Raw genomic sequence first — 11,992 nt, forward strand, 5'->3', positions numbered from 1 at the left:
ATAGACAAAACTGGTTGTTTGGGAGGGTTACATCATTCCTGCTGCCTTCAGTTTCAACTTCTGCTGTCTCCAGATCAACATCTGTGGTTTTCTCCTCCTTTTTTTTCCATTCAGGAGGGTTTTTTGTGTTTTGTTTCATTATATGCTCTTGTGTGGGATAAAAACAGTCATCAGAACTGAACTGAGGTGATTACACTCTTACTGCAGTGTTTCTGTGTTTTCATGCACAGCCTTAGAGAAAGTGAAAAAAGCTGTCTGATTTCCGTTGTGCACAACCATCTAAAATCTGTTGTAAGTATCCATATAAGCTCTAGCCGTGAGCACCTCGATCTACAGTAAGTGTTCTCTGCAACCTTCAGAAGCAGAGAAAACAGCGCGGTGCTGGGCCTTCAGAGGAGAAAGGGTTAATAAGCAGAGCGGCACGAAAACAAAGATGGGGAAAAAAGAGAAAAGACAGAGAGAGATATGTGTCAAAGGTCACGTGTCACGTTTGAATTGATAAAGGGCTTTCACCAGGTTTGAGCCTGCTGCAGGAGAGCCTGGTGCAGCTGCTGGAGGGCTGCAGAGGAGCCGTCTGGATACAGTTACACCGCTGGTTGATTTGGACCCGGAGCCGGCAGTCATGTGTCGAGGAACGAGCTGGAAAAAATGATGGAACGGTCACATTTTTCAGAGAAATGCTTTCCAGCCGAGCATCTGGTATTCTTGAAACATCGGCTGCAGCCTGCACATGCGTGTGTGTGGATGCTGCACCTCTTTGTGTGTGTGTGTGTGTGTGTTCACATTTAAAGGTAACATTTTCTCTTAAAACATGCTATTAAACACACAAATAAAAACAGTTTTACAGAAAGAAAAACAAGAAAAAGAAGCGAGTAAGTCAGCTGAGAAGAGGGAAGGGATGGCCAGAAATTATCTCATAGGTTTGGGGATATGATTCCCTTTGCAAGTTCCTCTCCAAAAACTTTTTTTTTTTGCAAGCAGCCTCCTCCCCGTCCCTTAATTCCTCTTATTTCCTCACCCGCTGCAAAATTGTTCTTTTTATGAGGCTGCAGACTCGAACCACCCCTCCTCTTCTTACCACAAGTATCTCTGGTCTGTTTTTGCTCTTTCTTCCTCCCCCCCTTACCCTTTTTTTCCTCTCTGGTTTAACTCTTCACATCCACACAACAGCAAATGGTAAATAACAATAATGATGGATTAACCACAAACTTAAGGAGAATATTTAAGCGACTCTGACCTCGCCTGTTTTACTTTTAGTTTTCAGCACTTCTATCTGCGGCCCTGTTTGTGCATTTTGTTCTTTATGAATGCAGATTTTGTTCAGGCCTTATCTATTTTAGATTGTAATTTGATAACTAGCTTAATGTTGTTTTTAAGGAAAACAAAAGAAAGTAAAAAGAGCAATATAGTCCATGTAATGCACCACTTCCTTGTTAAGGCGAGCTATCGTTGGCTTCTTAAAGCTGCATTTCTTCTCTTTTGGGGTCATTGTTTTCTGGAGAAAGAAGCTGTCATCACAACACTGACAAATCACTGCATGTTGTAAACTTGTTAGAGAAAAAATCGTTTATTTACACATCCAGCATTTATGCAGCAACACTCTGGGCTCAGGTTTCATGCAAACTCGTGATTATAAACCTCAGTTTTGCACGCCAGCATATCAGGAGGGGAAATTTGGGTCTTTAATCTGTTAAATGTTCTGTAAACAAAACTCTAAACAAAAAGAGCAAAATGAGAGAGGTGGGGGTAAAGTTTGATAGAGAGCAATGCACATTCAGCAGGGACGTTACAGAGTAGCGGCCCACCCTGAAGTACATTTCTGCATAAATGTGGTACCTACAGTCGCGGTAAAAGGAAAGTATACCCTCTTTAAAATGCTATATCAGCACAAACACCTCATACCAACTGTCAGCGCAGTGGTAGAGGCATGATGGAGCCGTGGGACCTGGCCACCTTGCAGTCACTGAGTCAACCACAAACTTCTCTGTTTGCAAAGAGTCGAACATGAGGCCATATTTGCCCAAACTGGGTCAGTGATCACAGGGATCCCAAGCACAGTGGCATATTAACAAGAGAATGGCTGAAAAAAGAAAGAATGAAAGTGTTGCGATGGCCCGATTAAAGTTCAAACCGCAGCTTGATTGAAATCCTGAGGTGGGAGTTTAAGAGAGCTCTGCATAAATGACTGCAAATTTCAATGAACAGAAGCAACACTGTAAACTGTAACTGGATCAAAATTCTTCCACTGTGATGTGAGAGACACAAAAAACTTTAAGTTTTTAAGTCATCGCTGTTATTGGTGGATCTACAAGAAACTGAATCATGAGGTGTGTGTAGTTTTTCACACATACTGGTTCTCTGTTTCTACTCTTCTCAAATTCATTAACTAACCTGTTGTCATGCAAAGGTTGTGTGTTACTGAATGAGACCCTCTGCTTCACTTTCAGGAGTAAACCTGACAGAAGTAACCTGACTAACCCCTCAGTTTCCACTTTTTTTCTCTGCACATCTGCTCGACCTTTTTCCTCCTCCTCTGGCTAAACTCTCTGTCACCTGCTGTTTCCATTTGTCTCAGTGGACTTCTCTCCCGCACTCTGTCGACTTATCCAGCTGCTGCTCTGTTCGAACAGTGAAGGATTTGTAGATGCTGTGTGGGAATGCTTCCTGTTCCAGCAGACAAAACATTAGGCTTCAGTTACCCGTGCACTTATCCTAAAGTTTCTAATGTGTCTTATACAGATGCAATAACAGAAGCAAGTTAACTTGCTTCTGTTAACTAAAGCAGCTGCATTTTGATTTTTCATTTATCTTGCTATAAAACATATGCATATATGTCTGTTTGTTTCTTTGTCCGCAAACTCCTCCTACACGATTAAGAGTTGAGCTGCTAAAAGTGGCACACAGGTACCTCCTAGGCCCCTCAAGGTCCTTATCTATATCAGACATTATGAGTTCATCATGTTGTTTAGCAACTACCTACCAGTGGGCTAAAATTACCTTTTTTTTCCTTTTTGCTTTCATGCAACTACAACGTCTCATGAATGCATTCTGTGATTTTAACTTGATGACAGTCTCAGTTTTGTCTGCAAAAGCCAAATTACACATTACAAAAAACAATGTTAGCGTGTTGCCTAGCAACCAGCCAGCTGAGGGCTAAAATGACTCTTTGTTTGCATTTTTGCACCTATAACAGTGTACGACAGCACTGCCTTGTTTTCAGTCAACAAGCATTTAAGTCAACATGCATCATAGCGGTCAACACCACAAACAGGTCAAACAATACTGTAGCATGGGAACAAACTTCCTTTAATTGGATTGTTTATTTTTTTATATATACTTGTTGGCATGGTTAAAAAATAAAACCATGTTATTACATAGAAAATCTAGGACGTTACTGGCGTGTGCTGAGCAAGTAATGATCTTCAGAAAAATTGTCTTAAAAGGTTGAATAGCCAACTATTTAAACCCCATTAAAGTCAAGAGATGTTTGACTGGTTATGGGTTATAAAAAAGTCAATTGTGTTGGAGGAGGGGGGGTAGATCTGAAGAATAAATGGTAACCTTTAATTTATTATGATTATTAGATTGGAAGGGCCCAAACACAGGACACAAGTGGCAAAGGTCATGAACAAATGTAAGCTTTAATGGTTGAAACCCAAGTCTACGGAGGTAAAACAGACCTTAAAGGAAACCAAAGGCCAAAAAGAAGTCCAAAAACATAGGAGAGGGGGGGAAATCCAAGGTATGGAGACAAAGCAAGAACAAGGACTAACTAAACTGGAAGGACCGACCAAATGAAAGAAAAATCTGAGAATGGAAAGATAGAGCCATTTGCGCAGAAGATTGAACACAGGTGGTAAATGGCCTGCATTTGTATAGCGCTTTTCTAGTCCCTAAGGACCCCAAAGCGCTTCACACTACATTCAGTCATTCACCCACACATTGGCGAAGGCAAGCTACATTGTAGCCACAGCTGCCCTGGGGCTCACTGACAGAGGCGAGGCTGCTGGACACTGGCGCCACCGGGCTCTCTGACCACCACCAGTAGGCAAACATGGGGTTAGTACCCAAGGATATTTGGCATGCAGTCAGGAGGCAGCCTGGGATCGAACCACCGACCTTCTGATTAGTGGCTGACCTGCTCTGCCAGCTGAGCTACAGCCACCCCAACAGTTAGCAACGAGCAACATAAATCAGGCAATCAGGATGGGACAGACAGGAAGCAAAACTGACCCAGGACACCAAAGAAAACAGCCCTTCAAAGTAAGACAGGGAAAAACCAAAGGAGGCGCAGATATAACACAGGATAAAGAAAACAAAGGGTTGATCCATAGACAGACTGAGACAGAAATGATGACTACGGTTACTGACCCTAACACCAAAACATCAGTAAACACATAGAGCAAAGCCCATGACAAAAACAGCCATAAAGTAAACAGAGACTGAGTAATAAAACAAGGACTCACTGTAGAATAATCAGGAAATTAAAAGCAGAAATCCAAAACTTCAAACACTACAGCAGAAAATCTCACCAGCAGTTCACAATTAAACCTATTAAATAAGAATTCACAACAGTGAAACAAGGCCACATTTTGTGTAGCAGACATTTTTCTGGTTTTTCCTCCTGTTGAATTATTGTAGGGATCTAAAACTCCAGGTTAAGAACCACTGCATACCGCAAGTAGTTATGTGGCTTCAGTTACTTTAAAGAGTGTCAGATTAACAGTGTCTTCTCCCTGTGCTCCTTTTAAATGATACTGCATATGTCCTGTGCAGTTCTAGGGAAACTGTGGTGGTGCTCCCAGACAGCTCTATATTTTGGCCTGGGAATCAGTTGTGTTTTTGAGGTGATGCCATCTTGATGGGCAGACACTGTGAGGACACAGTTGTGTTTAATGTATGAGAAAGATGTTGCTGGTAAGTTGCGGGGATTGAAAATGCAATAAAGGAAACAAACTGTGACAAGCAGCACATTCTTTCACTCCGTTCCCTTTGTTTTGTGAACCAGTTTGGATGTCTGTTTGGAGCTGCTGCAGAATTGACTGCCAAGCATCTGCTCAAAGTTGTGTCCGGTCACAGAGAAGGATGCACATGAAACCTCTGGCAGCCATGTTGGCTTCCATTCTTCTTTCTCCTCCCTTTTCTCTCTGTCTCTGTCTGTCAGCCATTTTAATGCTGAGCTCATACAGTGTGGCTGGGCGGGGCAAGACCAACCATCGGGCTCAGCACTCCTTCTCCATGCCAGGCAGGAAGTGGCCAGGACAGCTGCTTGCAATTCAACCTGGGACTTTGTTTGGGTGACCTACATTATGACTTCTACTCTAAAACTTCAGTACCACTTCTTTGTCTCTCCTTTTTCTCGTTCTGCTGGTTTTCAGTGGTGGACAGAAACTCGCTCACTCAAACCATATCTGTGCCCAGCCAAAGAAAAGCAGATAAACTGATCGGAATTTAAAATTTGCAATCAAAGCTTTCCTCCATATCCCAAATGTGCTCTACTGGACTGAGGTCTGGTGACTGTGCACGTCATTTGAATACAGTGAACTCATTGTCATGTTCAAGAAGCCAGTTTGAGGGTTATGACATGGTGTGTCGTGTCAAAGTTGTTATGTTATGTCTCACGAATGCATTCTGTGATTTTAACTTCATGACAGTCTCAGTTATGTCTGCAAAAGCCAAATTACACGTTACAAAAAACAATGTTAGCGTGTTGCCTAGCAACCACCCAGCTGAGGGCTAAAATGACTCTTTGTTTGCATTTTTGCACCTATAACAGTGTACGGCAGCACTGCCTCGTTTTCAGTCAACAAGCATTTAAGTCAACATGCATCATAGCGGTCAACACCACAAACAGGTCAAACAATACTGTAGCATGGGAACAAACTTCCTTTAAATGGATTGTTTATTTTTTTATATATACTTGTTGGCATGGTTAAAAAAGAAAACCATGTTATTACATAGAAAATCTAGGACGTTACTGGCGTGTGCTGAGCAAGTAATGATCTTCAAATAAATTGTCTTAAAAGGTTGAATAGCCAACTATTTAAACCCCATTAAAGTCAAGAGATCTTTGACTGGTTATGGGTTATAAAAAGGTCAATTGTTTGAAGCATCCATCAGAAAATGGGTCCATTGTGATCATAAAGGGATGGACATGGTCAGCAACAATACTCAGGCAGGCGGTGGTGTCTAAACAATGGTCAGTTGGTATTGGGAGGCCCAAAGTGGGCCAAGAAAATATCTCCAACCCTACAACACCAGCAGTCTGAACTGTTGATATAAGGCAGGGTGGAGCTTTTCTTTCCATTTGTCTGTTTGTCTGTTGTTCAGTTTTGATGAGTCTGTTTAAACTGTAGCCTCCGTTTCCTGTTCGTGGCTGAAGCAGTGTGTTTCTGCTGCTGTAGCCCTGCTTCTTCAAGGTTCAACATGCTGTGCATTCAGAGATGCTCTTCTGCGTACCTTGGTTTGTAACAGGTGTTTATTTGAGTAACTTTTCCTTCCCGTAAGCTCAAAGCACGCTGGTCATTCTTCTTCGGCGTTGACGACTTTCACCTGCGGCTCACTGGATGTTTTGTCTCTTTCAGACTATTCTCTGTAAAGAGATGGTTGTGTGTGAACCAACAATCATACACTTTCAAAGTCACAAATCAATTTTCTTCCTCATTTCGATGTTCAGTTTGAACTTCAGCAGGTGGTCAAAGGGACCGTTTTTTTCAATATAGGTGTCTGAATTTTTTTAATCACTTATATCAGGAACATTTTAATAATTAATTACAGAATCGGGATCTATTATTTGGATTAAAGGTTTGAAAAATGTTTTTCACACCTTATTTCACTTGTGCTCTACCAGGTAACAATATTAGAAAGCCTTGCATCCTTTTCTCTTAGTAAACCTGGCTGTATTTCTACAAAGCCACAACTCAAAAACAGAATGAATGTAGTCACTTTGGCAAGAACAAGCGAGTATTCTGTTGATAATTTTACTATTTCTTTCCCTCTTTGATTCCAGATGAGTTTTGTTTTTACACTGACATGCTGTCATTTATTTTAAGTACATGTCCTGATTTTATGTTTCACTCCTCCAGCTTCAGCCCAACCTCAGCTTTGTCACCAACAATTCCCATAAAGCGCTGAAGATTATTTATGCCGATGCTTCTGTAGCATGAAGGGCAAACAAGTTATACCACGGAAGCCGTGTGGTTAACTGTCCAACTAGCAGCAAACAAGGATAATTGCAGCCTGCGGGGCCAGCTCTCTGTCATGTACATTCAGGATACTCAGACTGTGTAATTTTGACAAACACGCTACTAAAACTGCCCCACACCCCCACATCACCCAGGTCAGGAAGCGGTCTCTGGGACAAAGTTGCTGAATCAGACCCTCCACAAACGAACCCCCCTCCCCCCAACCTTTTGCACCACCAGGAAGTATCTACCCTCCTCATGTCTGGTCTCCGGCTGAAGCTACAGAGGTCTGTCAGCTAATCCTCAAATATAACCACATCTGTCTCATCCTTCAAGCGCCCACCTTTTCCTTTATCCTGTAGCCCCTGTAACCTCACCTAACACCCCCCCTCCAAACCTCCTCTTGCCTTCTCTCCCTCCCTCCATCCATCCATCGCTGACTTCTGCACAATAAGCAACATCTGGTTCTCATTTCCACAAAACCAAAACAACACAGGGAGGAGAGGAAGAGGGGAGGGGGAGGCTGGGAGGAGTCGAGAGGGAGAGGCTGTTGAGGAGAAAAGACATCCATGTGAAAAGACAGTGAGTCAAGAGAAAGAATGAGGAGCTCCATTTCTCACTGCCGGTGCAGTCGGGAGTCTTTTATGATCCAGGTGTGAGGATGTGTGTGAACTTAGAGTCACCTTGCTGAAATTTCTTACACCACTTCTTTTTTTTTTTTTTTTGTCTGTTAAGTCCCTCTGTGGTCTGCACCACGTCCTCCCACATTGTAACACTACAAAGAGTCAGCTCCTTTGGTCAGCTGTATGAAAACGTTAAGACACGGAGGAGGTGGGGGGAGGTTCAGAGAAAAACTTCCCATCTTCCACGGAAAAGAATCTGCAACTCAGCGGCTAGCAGCCCTAATTACATGGGACTGTGCTGAAGTCTGCACAAGACCCGGGCAAAGAGAGAGAGACGGAGGCAAAATGTGAGGAAGGGGGAAGAAAGGAGGGTGAGAAGACAGGCGGGGGGGGGGGCTTACCTCATTTCGTAAATACTGAGTTTACAAGTCAAAGTTGCAGTGAATTAATGCTGACTAAACAAAGGCACAGCTGCTCCTTTTAACAGCCAGGGTTGGATTTTGTGCCGTCTCACACGTTAAAACAGATTAAGGTCAGTGCAAATCTACCAGTGCTGAAACTCAACCGTCATCTTATTGGCTTTTTTAAGTGTTTCTGCATCTTCATTATCCACCTAAAAAACTTTGAGTCAACACCAAAAAGATCACTTTCCATGGGATTAAACTTCCTGCCAAAAACTCGCCTGCAGCCGGATAATCGTCTTTCCAGGCACCAGGCTTGCAGGAAGGCCCGATGAAAACCCCAGATTTTCCTTTTCCTTAGTGCATTCCCCAGGAAAAATAAAGAATGTGATTCTTTGACCATAAAGCTTACTGTTATCATCAGACCTTGTGCTTTTATAGCTTGGATTTTTCTTAAACCTTATCTCACACAAATCAGTGTTTTAGTTTGGAGCAGGTCTCCCAGAGCCACTCAGGACTGAGGGGTTTGTCATTGTCTTCAGCTAATAACACGGTTACTGCAGCGTGCCACGGGGTGAACCCCTCGCTCTGGTCCTGTATCACTGCTGCTTTATGTGTGCCAGCTCCTCCCTTTCTACTGCCAGCCCAGCAGTACTGCTCTGCGCACAGCCTCAGACAAAATGGCGTTCGAGCCAGCTCGAGTCCTCACAGAAGAGAAATGCTGCATTCTAGTGGAAGCAGATGCACATGAGCTGAGATTTTACCACAAGGACCCACGAATGCATGACAGAGTATAAAGAAGAAACATTTTATTGCATGAGTAGAGGAAAAACACAAATGACAGAGCAGACGAAAACCCATCATAAATACATCCATCATCCTGAATATCAGCATGGAATATCAGAGTTAGGATAGTCGGCCTCTAACTTTGAGATTTCTTCTTCATTAGTAGTTTCCCTTTGGGTTTCAGCAAAAGAGACTTTTTGTGCTCCTCCATTCTTTTGGCCTCCTCCTGTTTCTCCCTCCACGCCTCCATCCCTCGGTCCACCTCCGAGTTCAGCATCACAATACGTCTCTGAGAAGAAAAAGAGATGAACAGATGAGTGGGAGTGCTAAAGATGATAAGGAGGTTTTTATGTGACACTCACAGATAGAGCTTCTCTCTCTTGCCGCCTCCTCAGCTGGCCTTTCATTGGAGGTGCCGGCCGTCCATCTGTGCATATAAGAAGACAAAGTTGGCACAAAAGCAATCAGCTGGTGCAGCTTTGTCAAATAATTTCAGGCAAAATGCATTCAAAATTTATCAGGATAAGAAGAAAAGAAACACAATGAAACTCACAAAGATCAGTATAAATTGGCATGGCTAGCTCAGTCAGTTGCACATGACCCACAGTCTCTGTGGCGCAATCGGTTAGCGCGTTCGGCTGTTAACCGAAAGGTTGGTGGTTCGAGCCCACCCAGGGACGATGTCTTTTTGCTTAGAAACACACAGAGCTACCCACTGTGCCAACCCTTTGTGAGTAAAACAGCAGACAAAAGTAGCTGCTTCTTCTGTTTTCCTTTATTTACATTTTAAATGATGTCCTGTAGATGGTCCACAAACAATACAGCTTTACAGATTTTTATTTTTCTCTATAAAAAAATATAAATACCTGCAAACGACCAATCAGGCAGATCTGTCAGAGGCCCGTACTCTGTGCCGCTTCTAGCAAGTCCATGTCTGCAAGATAACACACGCTTCAATAAACCTGCACAGTCTCGTTTTTAAATGGTTTTCAGTTGTTACACATTTAACCTGACTCCATCCCAGGTTCTTAAAAACAAAGAAAAGATGAAACATCTGCATTTCTCCTCGTACACTTCATGCTGTTGTGATGCTGTGAGTGCAAACGTTATGTGTTATAATGAAGCTGCTGCTGACGACCATTCACTCCTGCCTGTGAGGCTGCTGTGAGGGTGTCTAAAGGTTTTAATTAAAGGTTTCATCCAGTCGATCAATCCACATTCAAACAGCGGAAATCTTTATTTAAATGACAGTGAACTCACTCTTTCCGCCACTTCTCTCCAGCCTGGACTCCACACGTCGTGCTGAACTGTCTGCTCGAGTACCTCAGCACTGAAAACAACATCACACACAAACAGTCACCTACACGAGCCTGTTTAATTAGATATGTGGCGTTTACGAGCAGGTACACACACTGTTAGCATTAGCATTAGCTTTGCTCGTCAACATCACCGCGTTGACGCCGGTCACTCGCGCAGGCAGGGAGCCTGGTAAAAGCAGGTTATTACAGCTACCACACTCAGCTTCAGCGATGAAACTACACACACACGGGGAAATATGTGAGGATAACCTCTGTCTCACCTGAGCAGCACAACGTCCTTACGGGGGCCGCCATGTTGCCTGCACAATTTTGAACCTACCGCCAGGGGGCGCCAAAGACACGCCGAGGTCCTGTTATTCACTTTGCCCCGTCATTCTTGTTTTTACACATCCATCAGTAAAAATCTCGGTTATTATCTCAAAATGTCGAATTACTATCTATAAATAGAGACAAAATAACTTGAAATTTTGATTTATTAAATCCAAATTATATTCTTCCTACTCATGGATTATGCTTTTTTTCCCAGTGGCATAAAAAAGCTTTCATGAAAAAAGTACATATAATATATTAAGCCTCGTTTTCCTCATTTGCAATAATGTAATTTTGAAATTATGGATGTTTTTTTCCATTCAGACAGTGATTGATGGGGTTGGGAAGCTCATCTTGTAACCGGAAGGTTGCCGGTTTGATCCCCAGCTCTGTCTGTCGTAGTGTCCTTGGGCAAGACACTTCACCTACCGCCTGCTGGTGATGGCCAGAGGGGCCGATGGCCCAGAAGCAAGGCGATATGGCAGCCTTGCTTCTGTCAGTCTGCCCCAGGGCTGCTGTGGCTACAACTGTAGCTTGCCTTCACCAGTGTGTGAATGAGTAGTGGAATTGTAAAGCGCTTTGAGGGTCTCGAAAAATGATATAAATGCAATCCATTATTATTGACAAGCAGCAAGACAATAAGACAATCTATGTGTCCAATAAAATATATACAAAAAATAAACGAATTAAATAAAGAAACTAATAAATTAATTAAATTAATTTGACACATCTGAATTAAAATACATTCAAATAAATTGGACAGTAAGGTGTACATGCATAAAAAGTAATTTAAAACATTAAAGGTGTGTTCTTTGTTTCAAATATTTCTCAACAACTGTATTTGAAATTAGGGGAAAGCACACATGAAGTATAACGAATTAGAACGTACTTTCAGGACTGATTTCCCCCCTTAGAGATGAAAATGTGACCTTAAACGAGCACGCACAACACCACACGGTGGGCTGTGAAAGTATCCTGGTATAAAACCTTGTTGGGGCCTTTTAGTAATGAGCTTGCAAGTATGCTTTAGGTCCCCCAGCTTCCTTCACTAGTACAAAGACATGCATGTGAAGTTAAACGGTTCATCTAAAAGTTTCCGTGGATGTGAGGTAAACAAAGTGATTGAAGTGTACAGAGAAAAAAGGTAAAGTATGAATGTGTGGTTGTGTGTGGATTGAGGGGTCAGCAGTTCATTCCACAGTTGCATAGCAGCAAATGAAATAAAGACTTATTCATATTATTAGCACTGCTAAATGTATAAAAGAACTGTTAAAACTTTACACATGGTACATATCCCTCAATCTATGTGTGTTTAAAATGACCACAAAAAGCTGCCATACGTGTGTCTGATGGAGTCTGGTGTGTGTACT

General features: G+C 42.5%; 1 protein-coding gene and 1 non-coding gene across 2 annotated transcripts; one reads left to right on the plus strand and one right to left on the minus strand.

The window, feature by feature from the left end:
• Nucleotides 1–8,995: 8,995 nt before the first annotated feature.
• mrpl52 (mitochondrial ribosomal protein L52) lies at nucleotides 8,996–10,670 on the minus strand. The gene is made up of 5 exons (XM_040045108.1): nucleotides 10,574–10,670; nucleotides 10,255–10,324; nucleotides 9,861–9,928; nucleotides 9,357–9,421; nucleotides 8,996–9,283 (listed from the first exon to the last, which is right to left on the minus strand). The coding sequence occupies exons 1-5, from the start codon at nucleotides 10,605–10,607 to the stop codon at nucleotides 9,131–9,133; spliced, it is 390 nt and encodes a 129-aa protein (XP_039901042.1). The 5' UTR covers nucleotides 10,608–10,670; the 3' UTR covers nucleotides 8,996–9,130.
• On the plus strand, nucleotides 9,601–9,674 carry trnan-guu. Its single transcript has one exon. It is a non-coding gene; the product is annotated as a tRNA-Asn (tRNA).
• Nucleotides 10,671–11,992: the final 1,322 nt, after the last annotated feature.

This window comes from Simochromis diagramma, unplaced genomic scaffold (genome assembly GCF_900408965.1).
Source record: "Simochromis diagramma unplaced genomic scaffold, fSimDia1.1 OVJJ01000590.1, whole genome shotgun sequence".
NCBI classification, from domain to species: domain Eukaryota; kingdom Metazoa; phylum Chordata; class Actinopteri; order Cichliformes; family Cichlidae; genus Simochromis; species Simochromis diagramma.